General features: G+C 45.9%; 1 protein-coding gene across 2 annotated transcripts; it reads left to right on the top strand.

The window, feature by feature from the left end:
• Positions 1-70: 70 nt before the first annotated feature.
• On the top strand, positions 71-27,280 carry LOC149307934 (tubulin polyglutamylase TTLL11-like). Of its 2 annotated transcripts, none has more exons than XM_089534659.1 (9): positions 71-557; positions 6,586-6,682; positions 7,162-7,295; positions 8,921-9,496; positions 10,032-10,127; positions 10,473-10,594; positions 16,540-16,818; positions 17,327-17,433; positions 20,537-27,280. In XM_089534659.1, the coding sequence occupies exons 1-9, from the start codon at positions 273-275 to the stop codon at positions 20,824-20,826; spliced, it is 1,986 nt and encodes a 661-aa protein (XP_089390785.1). In that variant the 5' UTR covers positions 71-272; the 3' UTR covers positions 20,827-27,280. The 2 variants fall into 2 exon arrangements, with proteins under 2 accessions (XP_089390785.1, XP_089390786.1); XM_089534660.1 differs by having other exon boundaries at positions 72-557; positions 16,543-16,818.

Raw genomic sequence — 27,280 nt, 5'->3', positions numbered from 1 at the left:
TGGAGACCCGAGGTGGCTTCTGGGAAATGTAGGCCTCCGAACCCATCGAACGCGAGCGCACCCCAAGCTTCGTCGCAAAGGATTGTGGGAAACGTAGTCCTAAACCTATGAAGGGAGGCCTAAAATTGGAACTAAAAGCGGCCCTGAGGGGATAAAAAGGCCCTCTGAGGTAAAGCGGGGCGTTTCTCGGCTTCGCCCGGGCAACGTCGACGCCACACGGGGCTGAGGACGACGGCGACGACGACGGAGGAGGCCCGGGCGGCGGCGGCTTCATGGAGACCCCTCCGCCGGCTGTTTCCTCCCCGCGGAGGAGAGTCCCCGGCGGCGGAGCGTCGAAGCCGGAGTCCCCGAGGCGTCGCCTGGCGCTGCGGCGTCGGAGGAAAGGGGAAGGGTCCGGGGAAGGGCCGGGGCCTGCGCAGCCTCCGCCGGGGTCTCCTCCTCCTCCTCGCCTGGGCCTCTTCCGCCGGGCCCCGCGCCCCGTGACGGTGGACAGCTCCAAGGCCAGGACGTCGCTGGAGGCCCTCAAGAGGAGCCTCAGGGAGCTCAGGTGGAAGGAGGTGGGCTGGCAGGAGGACTGCAGGGCCCATCCTCCCCTCCTCCAACTGCAAAGCCCATCCTCCGCCTGCACCACGTGATCCATCCTCCCCCATCATCACAAGACCCATCCTCCCCTTCTGCACCACAACGCCCATCCTCCCCATCATCGCAAGACCCATCCTCCTTCCCCTGCTGCACCATAAAACCTATCCTTCTTTGCACCGCAAGGACCATCCTCCCTCCCTCTTGCAGCACCACAAGACCCATCCTCCCCCTCTGCACCATAAGACCCATGCTCCTGCTCTGTACCGCAAGGCCCATCCTCCCCTCCTGCACCAGAACTGCGGTGGAAGGAGGCGGGGAGAGGGATGAGGCACTGCAAAGCCCAGCCTCCCCTTCTCACCACAAGGCCCATCTTCCCCTCCTCACCAGGACACACACACACACACTACAAAGCCCATTCTTCCCCTGCACCACATGACCCATCCTCCTCCCTCACCACCAGAACCCCATCCTCTTTCCCTTGCACCACAAGGTCCATCATCCTCTGTACCACGAGGCCCACTATCCTCCTTGTATCAGAACCACTATCCTCCCCACACACCACAAGACCCATCTTCCCCACACCCAAAAGGAGGGTGGGCTGGAAAGGGTTGATGCAGTGAAACACTGCCCGCTGAGGATGGAAGGGTGGCTGTGGGCGATGGGAGTTGCAGTAAGGAGGGTACGTATGTGGGAGGAGCCTGGTTGGAGATGTGGCTGCAGGCGATGGGAGTTGTAGTCTTATTCTCCATCTGGATGAAGCTTGGTTGTAGGTGGGAAAGGCTGGGGTGGAGGGGTGGCTGTGGATGATGGGATCTGCTGTAGGGTACATGTGAAGGAGGAGCCTGGTTGGAAGGGAGGAAGGCCTGGCTGGAGGCGTGGCTGTGGGCGATGGGAGTTGTAGTCTGTACACTTTCCAGCTCTTCTGGGTCCCATGTTTAGAGAGATCAGTAAAAAAATCAATCAATTTCTGCAGCCCTTTGGGAGCAGGCCCTTGCCAAGGGACTGGACCATTTTGGGGAGTCGGCAACAATTCCTAGTGACATTGAAATAGTTGTTGTTGTTGTTGTTGTTGTTGTTGTTGTTAGAAGGGACAGAATCATTGCTGGCCTTTCTCCTAGGCACTTTGAGTGGACTTTGAGGCTGATGTGGATATTAATATATATGTATTTATTTAAAAAGCAAGCCACAGTCCATCTGCTCCAGGTTTCCATCTGAAGTTGCGCTGAACGATGCCCGCCTTGACAACAGCTCTGACACCTTGGCCGCCTCAAAAGGTTATGCTGCAAATCTGTTACAGATTCATCACCGCGTGCCGCAACCAAGCCGTGGGACAACAAGCGACAGGACAATGGCACTCATTATTCCCAGTGTCATGAAACCATCCACTGCTGCCTAGGAAATGCCAGCCTGAAGGGCAGCAGCATATTTTTGCTGCAGAGGCCAGGAGGCTGAAGTCGCGATTGTGAGAGGGATCTGCAGCTGCTTGTTCCACATTGTCTGGGAGGAGACAATGGCTTTTGTGATGTTGCTCCTCTCTCCTCTTCCATGCCCTCCATGACACATGGGGCAAGGCTGGAGCCAGGCACAGCCAGCCGGACAATTGGAACCGTCTTAGAGACTCCAAGGGCCAACTACAGTCAGCCTCTCTATCCACGGAGATTTTATCCTCAGATTCAAGCATCCACAGGTTTACAAATATACAAATTCCCATAGGCAAACCTTGAGTTTGCCCTTTTATAAAAGGGACACCATTTTCCCGTGCCATTATATTTAATGGGACTTGAGCCTCCATGGATTTTGATATCCACAGGGGGTCCCGGGGCCAAACCCCAATGGATAACAAGGGTCCACTGTACTAACAACTAAAGCATTCCTGAGAAATGTCCATCTAGCCCTCTGTTCAAAGACCTCCAGAGATGGAGAGTTTGCCAATCCTGTGAGGGAGTCCATGCTTCACTAGCCGACAGCTTTCCCAGTCAGGAGATTTTTCCTCATGTTGATAAAGAATCTCTTTGTCTGCTAATTTGAATCCATTGGACTGTGGAACAGCAGAATACAAGTTTGCTCCACCGTCTGCATAACATCCCTTCAGATATCCAAAGGCTATCCTTGGCACCTCTTAGGCTTCTCCAAGCAAAACAAACTGCAAGACTGCACAAGGAAAGCATTCCTGAGAGATGCTCATCCAACCCTCTGTTCAAAGACCTCCAAAGATGGAGAGTCCACCTCCCTTCCAAGGGAGTCTGTTCCACCACCGTCAAACAGGAGTCTTTGAAATCCTGTTTAGAAAGTGGGCTAATACTGGAAGCAGGTTCACCCCACCCAGCATCCTTGACCCATGGAAGTTACCAGGCCCCACTGGGTGGTGATGGTGCTGCCAATCGTGGGCAAAACATATCCGCCATGGGCAGAAGTGTGGGGAGAGCGGAAGGAAAAAAGCGGGACCACTCTAAAACTGCTCTGTTTGCCTGGCTTTGTTTCTTATGTTAGGGAATTGATTTCATAAAAGAGGGGGAATTTTGAACAAGGTAGTTTTCCAAGGAATATAAAATATTGATAGAAGCTAGTCCTTTATATAGGAAAACGTTCAGTCCAAGTCGCTAGCCAGTTGTATTTGTTTTTGTGCCTTGGCTCCAGGAGAACCCATAGCATTGAAGCACACCTGGCCTTGGTTTCATTGAAGACTTGTTGAGATCTATGGTTATCACTTTTCCTCCAGTTAAAAGATTAATATCCAACGGAGCTTCTGATCTGTTGCTATAACGTTATATGGACATGGATGCTGAACTGAATTATTTTACTGAAGACATACAGAAATGAAGAGAGGAAACTGACGCAGAGAACGGAAGAGAGGGAGGAAGGAGAAGGGCGGAGAGAAAAGTAGGTTCGCATTTTTGGAACCCTGGTGGGGAGAACATAATGTTTTGAGATGCTGTTTCCCCCACTTGCGTGACGGCAAGATATTTTTGGACCCCCTTTTTAAAAAGTGGCCAACTCTTTTCCTGCGACTTTTGAGGAAGGAGAGAGGGTTAGCAGAAACAAGGTCAGCTAAAATTGGATTTTGTGCTAATGAGACCGGCTTGCGTTGCTGGGTCTGGGTCTCGCTGAAATCATTTGTAAAGGTGCAGCCGAGAGTCGAGCTGAGAATTGTGTGTGTCAGTGTTAATCAGAATGGATAACGCTTCCAAAAAAGTCGGCTGAACAAATCTTTTCGGAACAAGATGACACCTTTGTCCGCTGTGTTATTTGCATAATGTTGAGGAATTAGCATAATTAGCTCGGAAGGCAGAAAGCTGCTTATTAAGACAGGAGCAAGGGTTAGTTGAGGCAGCTCTGGCCTGCAGGGGTCTCTCTTGCCATTCCTTATGTGCGGAAGTGTGAAACAACAGAATAACTGGATTACAGGATCTTACGAATTCAGATTCATAACATGCCCATTGAACCCAAACATCTTTTAGCTCAGTTAGGGATGTGGCTGCTCCTCCCTATGGCTGCAGCTTCATGCAGCCCACACATTTCGTGTCTAAATGTCACAAAAGGGTAGGAACTGTGAGAAATGGTTTCTTAAATGAAGAACAACTGCAACAAAAAGGTACAGTCAGCTCTCCTTATCCACAAACATTTTATCCACGGATTGAAAATACTTTAAAATATATATACATTCCAGAAAGCAAACCATTTGCCATTGTATATGTTTTCTATGCCATTGTATTGAATGGAACATGAGCATCCACAGATTTTGGTGTCCATGGAGGGTCCTGGAGCCAAACTCCAGAGTATAACAAGGGCCCACTGTTTCTAGTTTTTGTACTTCAAGGTTGTCCATACTCCTTTTATATCATTATAGTGCATTTCAGGGTGATTCTCAGGGTAACATGGAAAGAGACTAGTGTCCACTGTTGTCAAATCCCCACAGTTGTGGTCTTCCAGAATTAGACTGTTTCAGGACAAGGAGGCTCAACATCCAAAATTGATAGCCACCAGGAAGATGCTCTCCAAACACATCTGAGATGGTGGTGGGACTGAGAGAAAGCTCTCCTCCAAAGACCTTAAAACTCTGGCATGTTCCTGTGGGGAGATAACAAGGGTTCAGCTAATCTGGGCCCAAGCCTTCCTTCCTAGAGTAAAGCCCTTCTCAAATCTGAAGAAGTGCCTGCTTAGGTTTAAAGACCCAGCGAGGAGGAGTGAAGGAACGGATTGCTGCGCAGGCTTGGCTTGTGCGTTCCTGTTGCCACAGTTACAGCAGCGTTGTTTTGACAGCATTGCCGCACTGCTACGCAAACAGGGGCCCCACAGTGGCCTATGTTTCTAAACAGGTCAAGCCTAAATTTCAGCCCTATCTCAACCTGTTTTTCTCCCTTACATTCTTGGATCTGCCTGTCCCTTTGAGTCCTAGTTGCTGCAAGAGCCATGTGGAGTTTGTGCCTTTGTGCTCATTTTGGAGTGAATTCACTTCTAACTGGGATAATACGGTTTGTTGTGCAAGAGTGAAAGGACACCAAACGCAAGGGGCATCACTAGTGGGATTTAAGGGATTTCACTGAGGACACAGAGGCTGCATCTACACTGCAGAATTAATGCAGCTTGACACCACTTTAACTGCCATGGCTGGAGAATTCTGGGATTTGTACAGTAGTTAAAGTGGTGTCAAACTGCATTCATTCTGCAGTGTGATAAGCAACCTTGGAGTGAATAGACATATTGATTGATTTATGTTTTAAAAAGGGAACAGCACTCATCTTTCCATTTGTTTTCCAGGTGTATTGGGTGAAAAATGGGCAGGAGAGATGACGCCCCTTCTTTGTTTTCTCAGCAGTTGCATGTTTGTCACGCATGTCTAGAGCCGGTGTTTTTGTTTCCCCCTTCCTTTCCTCTCCCAGAATGAAGCAATAATGAGATGAATCACCGGTGGCCCATTTGCAGTCGCTCTCGGTTGTAGGTGCCACCCTCCTCCATTAATCAGGGGAGAAATACAACATTGGATCAATTAGCCTCTTAATGAATTCCCACCGCCGCTGCTCCCAGAGTGGCTGCCGACAAAACCAGGGGTTGGGTGCTCTTTGGAAATAAAGGAACCAGTTGAGGGAAAAGCTAGAAAGCTGTCCCTTTTGTCTCTCTCTCTCTCCATCCTGGTTTTTCACACAATCTTTCCATGGTGAGAATGAAAACAACTTGGCTGGCAAAAAAAATAACACTCAGCAGGCAGAGGATATCTCTGCTTTGGAAATGCTGCTTCTCTAGCAGTGGAAATGTTTCTCAGCAGTGGGAGAAGGGGATGTTGAAAGATGCTTTCCTTGGAGAGGTCTGGAGACTTGTGCGCTGCTTTTTGCCCTGAAGCACTTTGTGTGTTGTAGGACTGGCCTCCTTTCCTCCTGGGTACACTTCTCAGTGTCTTCTAGTTAATTTGGAAGCAAGGCAGTGGTGGAGATGGCTTTCTTTGTCCCAAGGAGGGTTAAATAAATTGGAGCAGAGCAGGTTGGAAAGCGGAAACTGCACTGTCAGAGCCTTGAACTTGGCATGGTTTCATCAGTGGTCAACTGAGGAGTTGGAACAAAGGTAGTTTTAATGGGCAAACTGGGGGAAGAGATGTTCATTTTCCAAAGTAAATAGGCACAGGCTCAAGCTAGGGACTTTAAAAGAGAGAGGGAGATGTACAGTGTGATTTCCCCCCTTTTTATCTGATGATAAATCTCATTGCATTGAGTGAGGCTTTCCCCCCCGACAGTGTTTTAAAAAGTTATTTTTGGGAGCCACATCTCCTAAATTACTTACCCTGGAAAGTGGTTGTGCAAGGAAGAGGCTTATGCCAATTGTTGTTCAAAAAGGTAACTTTTCCAGGAAAACGCACACAGAACCACAGTTCTAAAAGAGTTCTTTTTCTGACCAGGCTGCTCTCTTCCCTCCCAAAACACAGCAACCCCTCCTTTTAAAAGCGGAAAGATGTCTAATTTGTGTCTGATCTAGTTTCGGTTGTCTAACTCTTGTATTTTTGCCCCTTTCCAGTTTCCTTTTGGTCGACGTTTGCCCTGCGACATCTACTGGCACGCTGTGTCATTTCACGATAATACCATCTATTCAGGCCTAGTCAACAAATTTCCAGGTAATTGAATGCTGTGCTGCAAATTAAAACTGTGATTGAATGGAGAGGTTAGTTGTTGCACGGCTGACCCCCTTCAGCATGATCTCCCCCAAACAAACCTGTCGCTTGTTGTTGTTGTGGTGGTGTGCCTTTGAGCTGGCTTTGACTTCTGATGACCCTCTCCCAGGGTTTTCTAGGTGAGATTTCTTCAGAGGATGTTGACCATTGCCTTCCTCTGGGACTGAGAGAGTGTGACTTGCCCAGGGCCGCTCATGGGTTTCCATGGCTGAGCAGGGATTTGAAACCTGGTCTCCTGGAGTCATAGTCCAACATTCAAACGATTACGCTCTTTTTAAAAAAAACATTTGGCAGCTGCGTCATCTTTTAGGGTTGACCTTTTGTTTGTTTTGACTCTAGTATTCGTTATTCTGGTCCGGTAAAAACTGTTGCTGCCTCCAGGCCTGTCCCTAGCTGACACTTTCCTTCTTCTCTTTCCTCAGGCATGACCGAAATGGTGCGCAAGATCACGCTGAGCCGTGCCATGCGGACAATGCAGGAGCTCTTCCCCGAGGAGTACAACTTCTACCCCCGCTCCTGGATCCTGCCGGAGGAGTTCGCCATCTTTCTGGCTGAGGTCTGTAGCTGTTTCCCTTTTCTTTTCTCTCTGTGTGGGATGGTCCCAAATTTCCTGAATCCAGTGGCAGTACTGTGACTTCCAGTTCGGTGGAGGGGTGACTCTGCTCTGGGTTTTAAAGGAACTTAAGACCATCTAAATTGCCTTTGAGGCACTCTGGGTAAAGTAACGTAGAATACAAAAGAAAACAATGATAACAGAGTACTTTTGGAACAATGGCTGAGATCCTGCATCACAGTCTATATTTGATAACTTTATGAATTTGTAACTTTGTAGCAGAAACACAACAAAACCACGTTAGGCAATTATAGAGATGTGGGTCTGGGCACTGGCTAGAGTCTTCTAATGCACATTGAACACTTGTGATGTGCATCAAGCACGGCTGTTGTGCTTCATCACTTCCTAGCCTGTGTCTGGTTGTGCATCAGGAAATATGCCAATGTGCATTGGTGCCCATGGAGCATTGCACCATGGAGCATCAGTCACTCCACTATTGTGGAACGGATGCCTGTTTGTTGTAATGTCATCATGGCAGATCTTAAGTGAACGTTGTCAACATTGCGAGAGTACTAAATTCAATTTTGCACTCATGTAAGGCTTGTTATGAAGATGTAAGTCCCAACCAGAACGCCAGCTTATGACTGCAACTATTCACTTTTACAGTTCTTCCCTTGGTTCTTCCCAAGGAGGGCAATTTTGGCTCCTGCCCACCCCAGGTATTTTAGCCACCAGAGACTCTGCCTCCACCAAATGAGCAAGATCCTCTCCTCTCCCCTCCCCAGCGACATTTCCATGGAAGCCCGGATGAGTCGTTTTTTGAGGGGAAAACAGATGGGCGATAAAACAGCCCCACAGATGGTCCTCCGTCTGTGCTTTAAGGGGAAAGTGCCAGTTTTGTTACCAAACATCACATTTCACGCCACTTCTACGAACATCAAGAGGATGTGAAATTCCGTCTCGTAAAGTTTCATAAAGTGGGAGATGATGGGAAAGGGAACTTTTTGGGTTTTTCTAAAAGTTTACTTATTCTTCCTCCCTTCCACCCCAAAACATGCTAAACTGCTGTACTGGGGCTCAAGGAAGCAGACAGAGAAAGAGATTTATTTTTAAGTTGGGATGGGCAACGTGAAGCACTTAGGCTATATGTGGCACCCAGAACTATTTGTATGGCTCCCAGGCCACAGTGGTGCATTGCAGTTTGCTGTAAGTGATATCTCTTCTCTTGTGGCTATTTTTGCCATTTTCCCAAAAAGGCCATGGGGCAGACTGAGGGTTGGGGGTGAAAGCCAACTGTATGTCTATGAATGTAACAGGATATAAATTAAATACATGAGATAATAATAATAATAATAATAATAATAATAATAATAATAATAATAGGATTTATTTATATACCGCCCAATCACTGGGAATCCGGGTGGTTTACAACAGAGGGGATAATAAACTGAGCATCTGGTGTGGATATATAATTTCTTCTTAGAAATGAAGATCCCTCACTGAGTGTGGACAGTCTTTCACCTTAAATTCCTTAGCTGTTGTGAAAATATAGTAAGGCACTCTGATTCCCCCTAAGGAGGAGGTGAGATACAATGGATGAAAATACACCTTCTGGTTTCCTGTTTTAGGTTCACATGATCAAAGACACCAATCCTTCATGGAGGCCCACCTTTATCGTGAAGCCTGATGGTGGATGTCAGGGGGACGGGATATACCTCATTAAAGACCCTGGCGATGTCCGGATGACGGGCAACCTCCAGACGAGGCCTGCGGTGGTCCAGGAGTACATGTCCAAGCCTTTCCTGATCGACAAGCTCAAGTTCGACATCCGTCTGTATGTCCTGCTGAAATCTTTAGACCCTCTGGAAGTTTACGTGGCCAAAGATGGACTCTGCCGCTTCTGTACTGAGCCTTACCAGGAGCCCCACCTGAGGAACCTCCACCAGGTGTTCATGCACTTGACCAATTACTCCCTCAACATCCACAGCGGGAACTTTGTCCACTCAGACAGCGCCAACACGGGCAGCAAAAGGACGTTTTGTAGCATCTTGGACAGGCTCTCGTCCAACGGTGTCAATGTCCGGAAGGTCTGGTCTGATATCATTTCACTGGTCATCAAGACAGTGATCGCCATGGTGCCTGAGCTGAAGGTGTATTACCAGTCTGATATTCCCACAGGGAAGCCGGGGCCATCTTGTTTCCAGGTAAGCCCAGAACAACAACAGAATTCTCTTTGGGATTGACTGGGACAGAGATCAGGTCATCTTCCAGATGTTGTGGGACTGCAATTCCCAAAATAATATGCTTTGGTCTGAAGCAGGGATGTGCAAAGTGTGGCCCATGGGCTGTGTGTGGTCCTTGGAGCACCAAAATAGCCAGTTGTGCACCCTAACATAGTACAAAATATTAATGGGATTGTGTAGAGTGTTGTATGTTTTGTGAAAACCTTTTTTGCACAAAAATACATTGTGATAGTTTTGCAAATAAATTGTCAATTGTGAAAAACTGTGGAAAGAATGTGGGAAAATATAATTTAAAAAGCACAAGAAAACCCTTTTCATGTTTCCCAGCAGAGTGAAAACTTCTGATATTTTTTATTTTCATGCGTAAGAACAAAATACGGCAAGTGTTGCATCCCTGTCTGTCACACTTCAGACTAAGAAAGGCTGGGGATGATTTGCTTGTTTGATATGAAAGTGGAAGTGGAAAGGAAGCTGTTGATGCCTCTTCTCTTTAAAGATTTTAGGGTTTGACATTCTCCTCATGAGGAATCTGAAGCCAATACTGCTGGAGGTCAATGCTAACCCCAGCATGAAAATCGAGCATGAGAAAGAGGTAAGGCTCATTTCTCACTGCACAACGCTACAGATCTAACTGATAACAGTATAGTGGTAGTAATAATTTAAATAAGGGACACAAAATTTCCTAAGTGTTCCTCCTCCACCATGATACACAGATATATCGCTCCAGTTCAGGGAGGTTCCACTCGGGTGTCTTAATGTAAACCTCTGTGACTCTCCTTCTGCTTGGGAGGGAAGGGCAAGATGAGAAGCCAGCTGTTGGTTAAGCTCTTTCTTCTTTGGCTCTTGAACAGGGAATGAACGCATGCATATTGTAATGCATGCTGAAGCTCTGTCACTTACCAGAATATCTTTTTTGGGGGGTTGTATGGATTTCCAGGTTTCACCAGGAGTTTTTGAATACGTCCCCAGCCCCGTTGACGAAGAGGTTAAGGTTGCGGTCATCCGTGACACCCTCCGCTTGGTAGATCCCCACAAGAAAAAGAAGCAGGACGACATGGGGTGAGTATCACTTCGATTTCACGTTCCCTTTTCAGGTGGCATAGAGGAGGAAGACTGACAAGCCACACATGGCTAAAGACAACGTGGAACAGCCAGTATTCTCATTTCTACAACCTGTGTCAGTTGCTCAAGTGTATCTTTTCCCCCTAATTTTTTGTGTTACGCAGGGTGTTACACTTTCATCCTTTTTTATAAACCAGGTTTTCATGTGTTTTAAAAATGTTGTGCTTTTAATTTTTTTTTAATCTAATGGTCTTTAAAACATTGGTATCAAATAGACTATAGCTGTACTTTGTTTTAATAGTGTAAAAGACACCTTGGGTTCTGTACCAGGAGAGAAGTGGGGTAATCGAAGAAATAAATTTATCTGTCCCCCCACCTCTTCAAAGATGTCCATGTAGGCAGCTGTCACAACATCTTGTGGCAGTGAGTCCCGCAGTTTAACTATTCGCCACGTCCAGAACACTTTCCTTTGTTATCGGCCCTGAAGACTCTCCTATTCAGCTTTAGCAGATGATCATTTTGGGTTCTAGGATTATGGGTAAGGGGGAATAAACTCCCCAACAGCGGTCAGTGGGTCTTTTCTAGGAGAGACCGTCAAGTGGCTTGGCCCCACTTTGCAATGGGGAGCCATCCCTTCTGGCTCTCTGGCGTCGGTCTAACGGCGGAGGCTTTAATGACCAGCCTGCTTCCCTCCTTTCCCCAGCAGCCTCTCTTCCGCCTCCCCTCCCTCGGCACTGTGTTTTCATTTTAATAGCTCTCTCTAATATTAGATCCAAGAGGCCTTAGTAATTTGCACTTTCTGTTCTACATATTTTCGATTCCCTGGCATCATCTCCAACTCTTGAAATCCCGCAGTAGCAGATTTGCATATCCATTCAGTATGAAAGCCACACGATGATGGAACCCGGTGATGAATTGCTTATCTCATCCTGGCTGAAATGTGTGGAAATTGCATGTTAAAAAAAAAATCATCCCCTTGTTTGGAGAGAATAAACATGGCCTTTCAAAAGAACGCTGCTCCCCTCCACCCACCATTTCTCTTTCTCTCCAACCCAGCAATCTATCCCAGCACAAAAGCTCTCTTGGGCAGAACCCAAAGCCATCCAAAGCAAAAAGGTCATATTTCCCGGAAAGAAATGCAGAGGTCTTTCTTGGACCATTGCTGAGATGAAGAGGATGCAGGTGGAAGCCGTTTACGTTTCACCATTTGTACTGTATTATTTCTCATACCCACACAGCCAAAAGTCCTTGGTTACTTATTTTCCCCCTCCCATAATTAAAAACAGAGCTGGGAGAAGTTACTTCATTGGACTACAACTCCCAGAGACCCTGCTGGCCATGTGATGCAAAAGCTCTGATTAATATTTATAAGAAGAGCACTGCTAGTTCCTTTGCTGGTGGGGGACTGGACTATAAAACCCCTTCTATGATTCCATGGATCACCGACCAAAGATACTATCCAATCCAGGAACCCACTTCCCACAGTGGTCCCAGAAGATTGACTGATTGTTGGAATGGAGTTGGGGAAGAAAAAGTGGCGCAGGAACCAAATAGAGTAGTTGGAACGTAACAGAACTGCTGTGCGCTGCAAAATTTTGTTGCAGTTCTCCTCTCTGCTCGGTTTTGTTGCTCTTTTCGGTGCTCCAATAATGTTCAGCACTTTGTGCTTTTTGCTGACAAAGTTGATGAAATGAGTTGAGAAAGTGAAGATTGGCTTAACAGGGATGGGTTTGATCTGCTGCTAATTATCCCCTCAATTAAAACAAATGAAGTGTCTCAATGAAACTAAGTCTTTTTAAAGGCAGTGTCCTAAAGCTTTCCCACTGTCTGGAAAAATTAACAGCTCAGAGAAAGCTCCCGCTGCCCTTTAGGGAGGCCTGATATCTTTCCCTTGATGTTTATCTTTTACAAGGAGTGATTCCCACCCCCAAACCTCCCCTATTTCCCATTTTCTCCATTTTGATGGGCCCAGTTCTCTCTTAAAACACTCCCTGTCAGGAATTGGCTGGTGATTTATTTCCAAAAAACACATTTCAGAACAGGAAAAAGGATCAACCAAACAATTAAAGGTGTGTGTGTGTGCATCCCTCAGATGTCAAAATCCTGTTTTCCTGTTACCGTGTGGCTTCAAGTTGACTCTGATTTATGGCAGCCATATTCTAGGGTTCATTATTCCAGGGAGGTTTCTCACCATCCTCTGAGGCTGAGAGAGTATGATTAGCCCATAGTCATCCAGTGGGTTTCCATGGCTAAGCGGGGATTCGAACCTTGGTTCTCACTGGCCAACTGATGGCAACCTTCTCCTAGGGTTTTCTTGGCAGGATATATTATTCAGAGGAGCTTTGCCATGGCCTTCCTCTGAGGCAGAGAGAGTGTGACTTGCCCAAGCGCAGTTCTTGTTCTCCTTTTGCAGTTGTGCATAGCTTTCTCCTCCATTTCCCATCACTGTGTTCTCGAAGCAATTTGAGCAACGAGGCTAAAGTGTCTGTGTGTAGAAACAACAGCACAAAACAACATGTATGTCTTGGGGATTGTTTTGAACACACAAACCTCTGTGTCATTAAGACCATGATTCATGGCCCTCGTGGCTTGGATCTGTGCACCCAAACAAAATTACATTTCTCAAATGCTTTTGGAAACCATTTTTGTAAGGATCTTGGTGGCAGCAGAGTGTGTGAACAGAGAGGGAGCTTGGATGGGTAGCTGGGTGGGTGGGCTGACACCTCCGTAGTTGCAACAGTCAAATTAAAATCTTGCAAACACTAGACTTAATTGCTGACAGTTTATTTGAAATTGTTAAAAGTTCTCTTCGGTGGTGGGGTTTGCACAGAGGAAGATATATGATTTTTTTTGAACAAAGCTTTTAGACTTAAATTGGGATGGGGAAAGTGTGTACATTCTTGCATGTGTAAGTGTGTGTATGTATGTGTGTCTATATATATATATATATATATATATATATATATATATAAATTGCCATCAAGCGTTTGCCTGTCTGCCTGGTGTTTAATTGGGAGTCGTGTGCATGGCTTTCTCTGGTGCGTGCTCCAAATGGCTTTTGATGATCCTTTTCTCTCCACATCATCCCCATCTCTCCTCGCAGCGCTTAATGATTTGGCTTCCCTGTCGTGCCAAAAGGAAATATTTGAGTCCTGCTTTATTAGCGCTAATTAGCCTGGAGAAAAATTGGGAAAGAGTTCCTTCTTTCTTCCCTCCCGACAAATAATAAGTGTAGCGGCTTTAGTAACCCACTTCTGTCGTTTTTTGTTTTGCTGCAGTTTCTCTTTTACGAGGCTTGAGAGGAGCGTATGGAACTGTCCTACAAACGGAGGATGGGAGTGTGTGTGTGTTGCCAGAGAGTTTTTCTGGCCCTATGCCCTGCTCAAAGACTCACAATTCTTTTAATTTTTTGAATTTATTTTGCCCCCAAATCCCTCCCAGAGAGTATGGGTGACAATTGTGCCACTTGTATGCCCCCTTGTCATTTTAGTCCTAGGAGATGCCATTTTTCCCCAGAGGAGAAGTGACCTGGATGTCCATTTCTGAGCTACTTTCTGTTAGCAAAAAGGCTTCACCAGGCCTAAAGTGCCCAGAGTGGCTTCAAAACATTTCCCCCATGGCCTCTAAGTAGCACTGTCTCAGCCTCAGAGGAAGGCAATGGCAAAATCCCTCGGAACAAATCTTGCCAACAAAACACCTTGGGACACCATAATTCGGAAATTACTTGAAGGCACACAACAAGAGCAACCCAAATTTTCACTTGGTTTCTTAGTCAGCTGGATCCCTGCAAAAACAAGAGAAACAAACAGCTGCTTTCCGCCTTTGCAGAATGACTCCTGTCCTTTTCATTTATAGTGCTAAGGTGCTAATGTAGTTCCCTGCCTCTCACATTTCAAGCATAATTTATTCTTTAGTTCTTAGCTTCGGATACGCAGCAGCATTTTGCAGCTTAACAAACCGTAGTACCTGGGGACTTCCCCAGACTTGCTATCAGGGCAGGCTGCGCCGGCTAGCAAGTGGGCTGGCTCGGCATCTGCAATTTAGGATACCTTTTTTGCAGTTTGTAACTCCTACCCCACAGCATTTGAGTAGGATACAGCCTTCTGGAAGTCAAAAGGATCGAATGCATGAATCTTCTTGGGCTTCTTTGGCCTAAAGGGTACAACACTCTGCTCTGCGCATCACAATTCAAGAAGGATATTGACAAGCTGTAATGTGTCCAGAGGAGGGCAACCAAAAGGATCAAAGGTCTGAAAACGAAGCCTTATGAGGAATGACTGGGGATATTTAGCTTGGAGAAGAGAAAACCAAGAAGTTATGTGATAACTATCTTTAAATATCTGAAGGGATGTTGTGGAGAAGATGGCACCAGCTTATTTTCTGCAGTTCCAGAGAGTAGAACATGGATTCAGATAACAAGAGCAGTTTCCACCTAAACATGAGGATGAACTGTACAAGGAGGAATGCTGTGAATTGGTTCACCAAGAACCCCAAGTGGAATAGTTCCCATTTCATAGGAAAGTGGCAACCACCTGATTAAGAACTGCAGCATAAATCTTCCCTCTCTTTTATTCCACCTTCTCCTGGTACAAAACATCCTGTAAAAGCGAACATTTTTTGTTTTGTTCTTAAAAAATTGTCATCTTCCAGACAGCAGCTCCGGCCTCCATGCGACTTTGAACTTGACAGCTGCCATTTGGGCCATGGTTGTAAATCTCGGAGCCTTTAATTAGCTGTTGGAAATGTAGCTGAGGGACACCCGTACCAAAGTGTATTAGCATAAAGATTAAGGCCACGGAGAAGGAAGAGGAGATGGTGCAGACAGGGGGAAGAAACGTTAATAAATTAGTAATCATGTTTAAAAGATAAGCAGTCTCTTGGATTTTCATAAGCTTTGTTCAAATTGAAATCCTTTCTCTCTTCCCCCCCGTTCCTGACTCCACATCTTCCTTCTTCTTCCTCCAAACGTCGTTAATACATTTCTCCACTGGTGATCCCTTCTGAAGGAGGATCTGTCGCCAGTCAGAAAATTAGAGAAATGAATGTATCGGGGTCAGATATTAGTATGTAAATGAGACACTGCTTTTTAGACAGAAAAAAAATCCGGATGGCACTGGGTGGCCCTCGCCTCGTGGCTGGCCTTTGGTTCGCTTAATCTAATTCTCTTGGCCAGCTCTACACTGTCCTCCGGCAGACGAATTTGTGAAGAGTTGCAGTTCAGTTGCTACTACTCTCATTTTCCTGCTTCTCTACTTCATGAGTCTCCCTCCATCTATCAGAGTAACATTCAGAGTTTGGCCTCCCAACAGAAGATAACCCAGGTTTGAAGATTCTCCCCAAATTGTCCAGTTCTGAAGGAAAAATGGGTGTCCACGGTTGCTTGGTTTTTAACATTTGCTAGGCCACTTTATGGCCCAGACCCCTAAAACAGTACAGAGTCAAAGCAGCATGTGTTTGGGATTGGCATCACAAACTGATACATCCTTAGGTGATTGATAAATATATATATTTAAAAGCCATGCTGTAAAACAGGGTTTTTGAAGAAAAAAAACAGTTTGGGGAAAATCATTGAAATTTGGAATACCATTATTTGGAATATTATTAGTAGTAGGAACTTCTTGACTGTAAGAGCTGTTTGCCCCTGTAAGGAACTGCCGCAGGGGGTGGTTGACTGTTTTGGTGGCTCTGAACGTAACTTCCCTCCTGCCCTGTCTTCTCCTTCTTTATTTTTATTTCACACAGCACAAAAATGGTTCCTTCCAAACACAAGTAAATGTTTGCACCCAGTTTCTTTCCTAAATGCCCTTGACGTTGGCTTGTGGCAACACAGACCCCAGCAGGGTGTTAATGGACAAACAACACAATTGCTTCTCCTGGGGGAAACAGTTCAGGGAAACACCAAAGACACTAATGCAGTTTTTGTGTTGTCACTGTTTGAACAGCAGAGCTGAACTTGCGTCTCCAGGAGAGGAAGAAGAAAGAGGAGGAGGAGGAGAAGACGACTTCCTTGATGAAGAATTGATAGAAAAACCTGAGCTGGATAGCGGCCAAAGCCCAGAGGAGAAGGTGCCTGCCCTGTGCCTGAAGCAGGTGTTCCCAAAGTACGCCAAGCAATTCGACTACTTGCGACTGGTGGAACGGATTGCGGCTCTCTTCATCCGTTTCCTGGGTGTCAAAGGGACAACCAAGCTGGGACCCACAGCCTTCCGGACATTTATCAGGTGAAAGGGTAGGGGTTGCTCCCCCCACAAAAGTGTGTATATCCTTGGAGCTTGGATAGTTGCTTTATTTAAGCAGTCCATGCTTATTATTCATTTCAATGCTTGATGTCATTATTCACTGTAGTGTTGGATAAAGTAACTGTGTCTCCAAAAACTTATTTTGGAAAGTGTGATAAAGAACTTTGGAAAGCCTTTGGAAAGTTCAGATGAAGAGCCAAAGTGCCACTGTTGTTTATAAAAGGCTTACAATATGTATTTAAGGATGTTCTGGTGATAAAGGACAGGATGAGTGATTTGCCCTATCCTGCAAGTACCCCCAAGGAGCTGAAATGAAGAACAGTCTGCTTGCCAGGGTTGAACCTGCTCCCCCCAAAACCCTGTCCTGCTGCCTGTGTTGCTAGTTTTGACTCGACTTGTAACTCGCTCCTTCTGAACTCTGTGTCCAATTAGGGTGACCTTTTGATCATTTTCTGTCTCCTCCTCCATTTCTTTTTTTCTGCTGTATTAGAAACAGCAAGATAAGCAACAGTGGCTTCAGCATGGCTGCCGCAGATATCCTCTACATTGACATCACGCGAAGGGGCAGCAGCTTTGGGATGGATCAGAGAGATTCAGGTGAGCTTTCCATTTTTTAAAAAAATGCTGAATCAGAGGAAGGGGATCTTTTCTGCACATTCCCCCCTTCCTGAACATTAAGAGGCAATTACATATATGCCATGCTAGCAGTGTCACTTCCTCTTGTAAAAAAAGACCTCTCCTTGTCATAAAATGCCCCCCCCCCCCCGAATCAAGATGAAAATGTCTCTCTTGTCCCTTAGGAGGACTTGGGAGGGGGTATTTGTTTTGCAGGGGGCTGCCTCCAAGTTCTCCTGGGCACCCAGGGAGTCTCCCTAGCCTCTCATTGGTGCTCAGTTCTTCTTGGGGTCACCCAAGGCAAGAATCCCATATTAATTTTAATTTTTAGGGAGTCAGGTTTTCTTGTCTTTAAGCAGGGACAAAACTCATAGTAGCTGATGGCTTCTAATGTCAGTGAAAGGTGTGTGTGTGAATCTGTTCTGGGCTTTAGACTGAACTTAAAAGTAGCTATCCAAGGCCCTGAGCCACATTTATCCCTAATAGATTAGCCACCACAGACAGATCCTTTAAAGCTCCTTCATGCTACAACTAAGAGCAGATACACTCCTCAGTGACATGGAAGCCCTCAACCCTCCACTGGCGGAGAAAAGGAGATGCTAAACCCACCCTCGAATTTTCGCGAGGGCACCTGCAGATTTAGAATTGGCGGTGGAAAGCTGGGCAGCCGGCCCAGAAGCGAGGAGATGTTGTCTGCCTTTGCTGGAAATAAAGTTAGCAGAAATGTCCAACTTTTTTGAGTTCCATTAGTAAGTACCAAAATTGATGGGCAATCAGAAGCAGGAGGAAGCTTATTTTTCATGTTTATCGCTTGAAACGAGCGTTGCCATCTGGCCCATTGTTAATTCTGGATTAGCGCTTGGTTGGGGGGTTTTGGGGAGTGGTGGTTTGCATCTTAAATTGCTGCACATAAGCAGAATCTGTTGTTCGTGGGATGTCACTGGCAACAGATTTGTGCGAGTGCCTTTTTTGTGTGTGGCTGTTGTTGTTGTTTATCGGCACTGCATCTTTTGTTTTGCTGACCAGAGTGGGGTGATAAGACAAATATTTTATTTATGCTGCATTGAAGGTACCACAGTCCTTCCTCCCTCCCTCCCTCCTCTCTGAAAGCTTCTGTGCTTCCCTTTGAGCCATTCAAAATACATCTGCTCTGCAAATTTCCTGGATTCTTTTCCTCAGGCAAAATTGCACCTTTCATAGTCCTGGCTGCCAGCCGCTTTCCGGGCAACTGTGCGGTTTGTGTGTTTCCTGAGTTCCCTAGTGCCTTACCTTCCTCACTGCAGTGAGACCCTGCCATGCCACATCCTGGGCCATTAGAGCTAAAATATCACCCTACTTTGCCCACCAACATTTCAAAGATGAAAACTGGGACACATGTGGCCAAGCCCCATGAAAGTGTGGTGGAAATCGCAAAAGTGAATAAAGAGGAGGGACAGATAAGCCAGGAGAGGCTGCAGCAGTTTGCTTTTGCCTGAGTCTAAAGGGAAGTGCAAGACTCCCCCTCCTCCACTCCTCCTGCTTTCTCTTTCACAGAGCTTCCTGTCTCTTTCTGGAGTCCTTAGGTTACAAGCAAAGAAAGCTAAACCTGGGGATGCCTTGTGCTTTTGTGATCTGACAAGCCTTATAAAAATTCATTCTGGAGAGGGAACCTAAATGGTGTCACTTCTGAAGGCTCATAAAAGCAAAGGCCTGTTGGAAAGGCAAGATTTAAAACTCAAATTTGAGGGAAGCAATTACTTCTGTTTTACAATTGACTCTTCTCTTCTCTCTCTTTTTCTCTCTTCCCTGTGTGTGTGTCTTTCTTATCAATTTTTTAATATCCACTCTGTTTCCCAATGAACCTTAACAACAGGAAGCCTCAAATGCTTGTTTTGCATCTCTTACACTCATTCAATTGTCAGGTTTTATTAAAAATGGTAATTGATGGGTCTTATTTTAATATCCACAAAGTAGGCTCATAGTAGGGAACTGGGAAGCGAAATTAGTGTTTATCAACTGAGGGGCTTTGGAGAGGAAACACCCCCCCCCCCCGAGAGGAATGGGCAGAAACAGGTTTCATTACCTGAAATGTGGAGTAGACCTTTGAATGGCAGAAGGGGTCTGATATGCCTCCCCCTAAACTCATCATTTATGACAGGAAAAAGTAATCATTTGCTTGAGGAGGAAACAGCCTGACTCTATTCACAGGCTAAATGGGAAGACAACAAGAGACAGAGTTAAAGACTGCTTGTTTGTGGATACTTCTGCCCCACCATTGGCTCTCCTTCTGCAATATCCCAGCATGCTCAACAGATTTCTAACCCACCAGGCCTGGCATCCTGTTAGTGACTTACGTGCGTTTATGTCCCTTTTTGGACAGGGCACAGGGGGCTATTCTCTTGCCCTTGTTCTCTCCCTCTATTCCACCATGACTGATAACACAACATCTGGAATTGGCGTCTGTTCAGCTCTGATAAACCTGGCAGGCTCTTTGCCAGGCAGTTTGCTGCCCACCTTGCAGCTGACCCCAACCGTAGCCCTCACTTGAGGCAAATTATAACTCAGAGCATAATTGCGCCTTTTCAGATTACTTCTTTCTTCTCTTCCCCTTGCCTCAGGAAGCCTGAATTGAATGGACAAACAATGACCACACACAAATGCACACACAAAGCCTCATCTGGAAAATTGTTCTTTAGCACTTGCACTTAATAGCCTAGTAAGCCTCTCAAAGAGGCATTTCCCTGACAGAATTAGAGAGTCACAGAATCTTAGAGTTGGAAAGGATGCCAAAGGGACAGGCAGCAATCCACAAATACAGCACTTCTGAAAGGTGCCTTTCCAGGCTCCAGCTTTCTTGGCTTCTGGGTTGGGGGTCTTGCATAAAAATAAAGGATCCCCTCCAGTATTTTTATGGAGATGCGTGTTTTTGGAGTTTGGTGTTTTTGTTTTGAAAATTTAAATACAAATGGGGAAAAAAGTTATCAAACTCTTTCAGTGGGAGAAAACTGTTGACAATTATTCATTCTCACACGCAGAGATAAAGTAAAAGTATGTTTGTGTCACTGCTCCTTTCAGACATCCCCTTTTCCCTCTGTTTGTCTTCCAGGGATGGGCCTGCAGGCTTTTGTGGAAGCGGTCTGTTTCCTGGCTCAGCGGAGGTACAAATCCCTCTCCCTCCACGAACAAGTGGAGCTGCTGGTTGACTTCTGTGAGTACAACTTGGCTGCCCTGGATGAGAAGCGCCAAACCTGCAGCCGACTCCTCCCCGAGCGCCGGACCACCCTGGTCACCTGCCACCATGACAAGCTGCAGCTCAGTCCCGCTGTTCACGCAACGCCGCCATGCCACGGCACCTCAGCCCATAAACTGGTTGACTACAGAGGTCCCCAGCCCTAAAGAGGCCACCATTCGTGGGGAGGCATGAGAAACAAACCTCTGAGGAGTTGGAAGCCACTCTGCGCCACCAGAGGTGGAAGTGGAATCCTCCTCTTCCCACCTTAAGAGACCTATTTTTATTTATTGCTGTCTGCCCTAGATTGAGGCTCCTTCACCCAAATCCTTGCAGTTGGTGCAAGACCTGCTGATTCACAACATCCCAGTCAGAGGCTGTAATGTGGCCGGCAGACTCTCTTATGTTTCAGGTTGATGAAAGTCATCTCTTGAAGGCTGGAGATATCAAGCGGGGCAGAATTGACACCAGAGATGGAAAGACCTTGCTAAAGCGAGTCCAGCTTGTGGCATCCCTTGTCGAAGAGGGCTAGGAGGAAGCAGCCTCTGGTTGTGTGTTTTGCATTGCAGGAGGTGATGGGAGAGATTGTGATTAGGACAGAGCAGCATATGAGAGAAAGGAGATGTTGGTTATGGAGAACTAAAATCCTATTTATTTATTTCAGACATTTTGTGAGGGCTTGTTTCATCCAAATGGACTGGAAAGTGTGCATAAAGATGCCACTGTAGGCATGCTGTGTAATTCTGTAACTGGGCACCTTCTCTGCTTGCAGAAGGTCCCAGCCAAATTTGAGGGCTGCATAGGAAGCTGTGGCTTGATTTTGGCTCCTTGGATCCAATGTGCGCACATACAAGCTTCATAGAGGTGGGGTTTGGGTGGGAGATAGGCTTCCTCAAGGCTGGGCTTTCATCCTGAGCTGCTGCTCCATGGGAATGCCAGCACCCTTGCATGCCACCCGGGGCTGAACAATTAGCACCCGTCCAGGACAGCTGGGCGTAAGATTAAATTAAATATGTTACTTAGGATCTGCTTTCAGAAACACTTCAGCAAGATTGCATCGGCCATTCCACTATTGCACAGGACACAGGCAGATGTTTGTTTGGAGTGCTCACCCTTTCAAAATTGGAAGCTGTTGTTAAAATAAAAAAGCAAAAGGGCAAGTTTCTAGATGATGAAAGATGAAAGTGCACCAATGAGACCTGTCAATTTTTTAAAAAAATAACAGAAGCTGAAAGTTCTGGGTTTTTGTGGCATGGGGCTAGGGAACTGGAGCAGGATTTCCAGAGACCAGAGGGGCAAGCAATTTCCTTATTCCCTTTCCCTTAATTCCTGGCAGTAAGAGTTTTACTGAGCTAAAGCCTGCTGGTGTTTTCCCCTGCTCTGCAAGATTTTATCTGACATTGAACCTGGCTCTCAGATTGAAAGAGGTCCTCTGTTCTTGGGGTTTCCATTTAGAAGAACTGAACCAGCCGTGCCCATTTATCATATGGGTATCCGCAAGAGTTGGGGATCAAGGGTTTGACAGTCTTGGCCCCTGTCTCATGTATGAAAAGAAGCATGCTCTTTTTTTTCAGCAGAAGCATTGCCAGGAATGGGCAAGAATCCTTGCTCCCTGTTGGAGATGTTGTCAGAGTCTGCCATTGCCACTAGCGGGCAAGATTGGCACTTCATTCAAACGGCCATGAGCTGCATGAGAAAGCCCTTGTGTCTCTCAGCTTTCATTTCTAGCCCACTTTCCCACTTCCTGAAGCTGGCATGACTTTTTTGAGCGGCTGGCAATTTGGGTGCAGAGAGCTGTTTCTCTCTGTCACTCAGAAACCCACAGTCCATCTATTTTTGCACTGCCCAGAAAGCTGTTCTCTGCGATGTGCCTGTCACAGGAATATAGACCCAGCGTTGTCATTGTCCCTTGGGGACGTCTTAAGTGGCACTACACTTCTTCACCTCTCTTTCTCAGAAAGCCTTCTCTCCCGATCTTATTTGATGACCACAGAATTGAATAATTTTGCTCTTTTCCTTGAAACTGATGCTGTCTTGGGATAGAGATTCTCTGCCTTTAGCCCCTGTGCTTCAGGCATAGGGCTAAGTTTCTGGCAAAAAGATGCTTGGAGGGTTTCTCTGCAGTTAGCCGAGGGAGCAGAGTGGCCTTGCAGAAGTGGGAATGGATGGGGAATATTTAGGGGGAAAGAGCAATATCTTTCTGGGACCTGGCATAGAAGAGGAGCGGCTGTAAACATTGACCCAGTTTACTAATATCCCCACAAATGAACCAAGCCAAACATCATCCAGTCCCTTCCTTTCTCACCAGAACTTCTAGAAAAGTGGGGACTTCACTCCTGTGAAGACCAAACAGCATTTTAAAGCCTACATTTAAATCTAGTGCACAACTTAAAATGAATCTTTGGCTTCAATAGTGTTATGTTTTTCTATGCCTTTGTTTTAAGCACGTTTAGGAGCCACTTTTATTATTAATCACAATTGCTTCTTCATCTTCACTTTCATCTTTTTCTTCTTCATCCTCATATCATTCTTAACCCTGTTCCTCTCCCTGAATTTTGCTTTTTGAACTCAGGTTTCAGGAATTCGAGCAAGTTGTGGACAAAATAGGGAAAGCAGAAGGTGAGGAGAGAAACCGGGACATTTTAAAAGCAGCTTAAAAAGTGGGATGACAGAGGATTAATTAGGACTGGTCCTTGCCAAATCAGGACCATTGAAGGTCTGTGATACATAGTCCTTCCCATCTGTAATACATAGTCCTGCCAGCCTCTTTTCATTGCTTCACTGGGACCTGTGAATAATGCCCAAATGTCCCAGGTCTAAGCCCTGAGAAGTTTGTTCTAATTCAGAAGTAAGCCCCATAGGCTTAAAAAGGTCTTTGCAGGATTTCGGGATCCCCTTACATTTTAGTGAGCTTCCTGCAATGATCTTAGCCTCAAAACCAAGTGCGAAACGCCCCTTTCTCCGTTGTCTCTCCGCTTTGGAGGCTCCTTGCATCAGCCTAGTCTTAATTGAAATTCTTTTAGCACTCTGTTCCTTTGTAGCTGGATTAGACTCTGCTGATCCTTACATAATTAGACTTCAAGCCATTGTGTGTTTTTAGGACCATATTTTTTAAAGGAGAACTTGATGTGTTCTGCCCCCCCCTTCCCCACCCCAAAATCCAGATGGTTCCAGGTGACACTTCAACCCACAATAAAAAAAGATATCCATAGTAGTAAGAATGGGGTTGTTTTGGCCAATATGTCTCCTGTCCCTCCCAGCTCTGTCCTTGTGCAATATGCTTAACATATTGTAGTGCAACGATCCAAATGGTTGAAGCCTTGCCCTTGACTGTTGTCTCCTTTCTAGGGCAAAAAAGGCACTGCATCCCAGATTCCTATTTGCCAAGCTGCTGTTAAGACACAGGAGCAGGAGCGGGAGAGACATTTGGCCTCCCAACCCCATTTCTCCTCTTCTTTTGCTTGGTTGGAGATTCCCCTTTTTCTCGATTGAAAAAGAGACACCCATGCAAGCAATAGCTGCTGAGCTTGCCAAGAAATGAGCTAAGCGTGTGTGCAGAGTCGGATGTATAATATGTATTGGCAATTACTGTAATTAGATCAGGTAGCTAATTGGTACCTTGGAGGAGGAGGGGAAAAGGGAACCCCTTTTTATCAAGTCGGAGAGAGAGCGTCTGAGTGGGAAATAAGAAATAAATCCCATTTCCCGATCCAAGTCACAGGCTCCCAGGCCACTGGAAACGGGAGAATTCAAGAAGGTTCAATCTCTCCTATTCTAGGAAGGCGGCCTTCTCTAGTCCAAAAATTGTATTGCAAATGAGCTCCAATTTCTCTCAAATTACAAGATCAGCAGTTCTGGAGAAGCAGAGAAGCATTTTTGCTAGAAATCTGTGTTGTTGACCATCTTTTATTTCTCTGGTGTCAAACTGCTTTAATTCTCCATCTCCCCTTGGGCACAGGTTTTGGACATAGCAATAATATTGTTGAGAACCATACTGCAAGAAAAGGTCAAGGAGTGGTCTCCACTTGCTTCTCTCTGGTTTTCAAAAGCATCTCTCCTCCTGGACATTATTGTTATTGTTATTATTAGTTAAAGTTTATATAGCGCCATTAAGTTTCACATGGCACTTTACATAGTCATCAACCAAAATACAGATAAAAACTAAAAATCTCAAATCAAAATGCAGCAAAATATAAACTAACCACTTTTTAAAACAAGCCTAAGAGAATAGACTATGAAGCAATGCACATTGATGCCCATCCTCTAGCTGTCGGGAATCAAGTTGTGAGCTGGACATTGTCCTGATTTGGCAGAGATGGTCGATCCTTTGCTGCCCCGCTTTTCCAGCTGCTTTTCAAACATCCTTCTCCTCCTCTTCCCCACTTTCCCTCTTTGTTCTGTGCTTCCCTTCAAGCATTGAAAATGTATTTCGCTTGACAAAATTTAAATTGCAAAAGTGGGACAGTTGAATCTTCCCTTTCCATGAAAAGACTCTCCTCTGCATCCATCCGTATGGACAGCTTTTGCCCATCCTGACGTTGCTTAGCCATTTTGCTGGACCATTTGGTCTGTGAAGTGTTGGGAGTGTTCAAGTGGAAATGCAAGGTTTGGGGGCTTCTCCTTGGAGAAGCAGTCTGGATCAGTGGTTCTCAACCTTTGGTCTTCCAGATGCTTTGGACTTCAGTCCCCAGAATTCCTGAGCATTGGCCATGCTGGCTGGATCTCCTGGAAGCTGAAGTCCAAAATGTCTGGAGGCCCCGACTCCATCTCCCAGAAGGCTTTGCAAAGGTGCTGATGACCTGAGGAGGCACACCTGTTGGGTTCTTCCCAGGCGCCTCAGGAGGGAAAAGCCCTCAGGAAAAGCCCCCTGAGTTGGGTTGAGAGGAGGAAGAGGGTGCTTCCAGCTCCCCACAGTAAGTAAAGCCCCCATTTGTGGTTTTTTTTTTTTTTTGTGGGGAGAGGGGCAAAATGGGCATTTATCTTATTTATTCCCCTTGGTTGCAAGGCTGAGGGATAGAGCCTCCTTTTGCAAGAGCAGTTGCTCTCAGGGAAACCCAACAGCTATCCTCCGTACTCAGAACACCCAGCCTCTTGACCAAATGCAAACCTGGGCCAAATATGGCTAGTTTACAAACCCCTTTGCCTGATGGAGAAGCCGTTGTTGCTTCCAAACCTTGCAGTGTGCATTTTGTGCATTTTGGTTGGGCTGGTTGAGGGATCCCCGTTTGGTGGGTTTGGGGTGTTATTGTACCCCAGCCTGGGAGAGCTTTTTCTTGGAGCCCCTTGGACCAGCCAGTACTTGAGGTTCAGGATATGCCCTTCACTTCTGTGATTATTATGGCCTCCTGTTTTTTGCTTCCTTGCATAATCTATTTTGCCCAGGCTGTTTGTTTTGCAAAATCCATCCTCTCCTTTGTGTGCAATTGTGCGTTTGCCTGGGCTCCAATTTTAATTTAGTTTCACTGTTTGAAACGATGAAGAGTAAGCCCAGTTCTGCATGTAATGTGAATGTAAAAACTACTCAGTCGCTCGGGAATGTGTCTCCATTTCAATGGTTAGTTTCGGACTCTGGTTAGGGTTTCTAGAGCTGAAAATACGGTTTTCTCCAAACGATATATTCCCACAAGGCTTCCTTACATGTTTCACTGATATATACCTATGTGTTAAATCCGTCTTTTGGCACTCGGTTTCAGGATTTGGAACCATTTGACACTGGTTGGCTGTATTTTGACATGCAATGGTATTAATATCTGCTAACTGGCATGCTGCAGAAAAACTGCAACAGCTCACATTTGATGTATGAAGAAAGCAAGGGATCAGATGAGGGGATGTCTGATGTTATTTAAGCTTTGTTTCACATTTCAAGATGGCGATTCAAGCTGGCCACATTTTGTAGTTTTGAATTGGGATGTCCAAAGTGACCAATTTTTCAAGGCAGAATCCAGAATTTCTGCAGTTTCTGAATTTCTTCAGCTCTAGCAAAATTAATCCAAGGTTGCCTGTTAGTGGGCTTACTTGCAATGACAACTGGTGGCTCTTGCAGGGGCTCTATGTGTGGGCCCTCCGTATTCGCTGGGGTTCGGGGCTCAGGACCCCCATGAAAGTGGGGAAATTCAAATAAAAAAACCTACTATTTTCTTTTAACCTGAAAGAACACCTCTCCAGGTGTTCCAGGGCAATTCTGTGGCCACAATGTGCCAACGTTGACCATGAAATTGCACCAGAAGACCTACAAATGCCTAGAGAAGTGGTCTCTCTAGGAATCTCTAGAGTCCTCCTGAGCAACCTCTGGCAGATATTGACCATAGAGTCATGCTGGAGGACCTAAAGATTCCTAGAGAGAACATATGAATCAAATCTGTGCATAACCCAGCCCACAAATGTGGAAAGCTGACTATGCTCCAATCCAGCTTCAGCACCTTGGATAGTTGGTTTTTAAAGTTCAGGCTAAAACCCATTGACCCGGGAGCCACCAGTCGCCACTGGCTTCTTGTTCCACCTGCGGACCAAGCATGGAGTGAAATTATTTGTAATTCAAAGAGCAACATGGAAGTGAATGTATCTTCAACACACACACATGCGCACAACCACGGAATGCATTAAATTTTGCCTTTTTGCTCA

This window comes from Sceloporus occidentalis, unplaced genomic scaffold (genome assembly GCF_023333645.1).
Source record: "Sceloporus occidentalis isolate IW3139 unplaced genomic scaffold, rSceOcc1.0.p SCAF_8, whole genome shotgun sequence".
Taxonomy (NCBI): domain Eukaryota; kingdom Metazoa; phylum Chordata; class Lepidosauria; order Squamata; family Phrynosomatidae; genus Sceloporus; species Sceloporus occidentalis.
The sequence above is the reverse complement of the archived record's forward strand: the minus strand, read 5'-3'. Positions and strand labels throughout refer to the sequence as shown.

Bases quoted from the DNA above. Each gene is read 5' to 3' on its own strand.
- LOC149307934 (XM_089534659.1), top strand. From the start codon at position 273: ATGGAGACCCCTCCGCCGGCTGTTTCCTCCCCGCGGAGGAGAGTCCCC. The intron at 9,497-10,031 runs GTAAGCCCAGAA...TTCTCTTTAAAG, and splicing joins CGGGGCCATCTTGTTTCCAG to ATTTTAGGGTTTGACATTCT. The intron at 16,819-17,326 runs GTGAAAGGGTAG...CTGCTGTATTAG, and splicing joins GCCTTCCGGACATTTATCAG to AAACAGCAAGATAAGCAACA.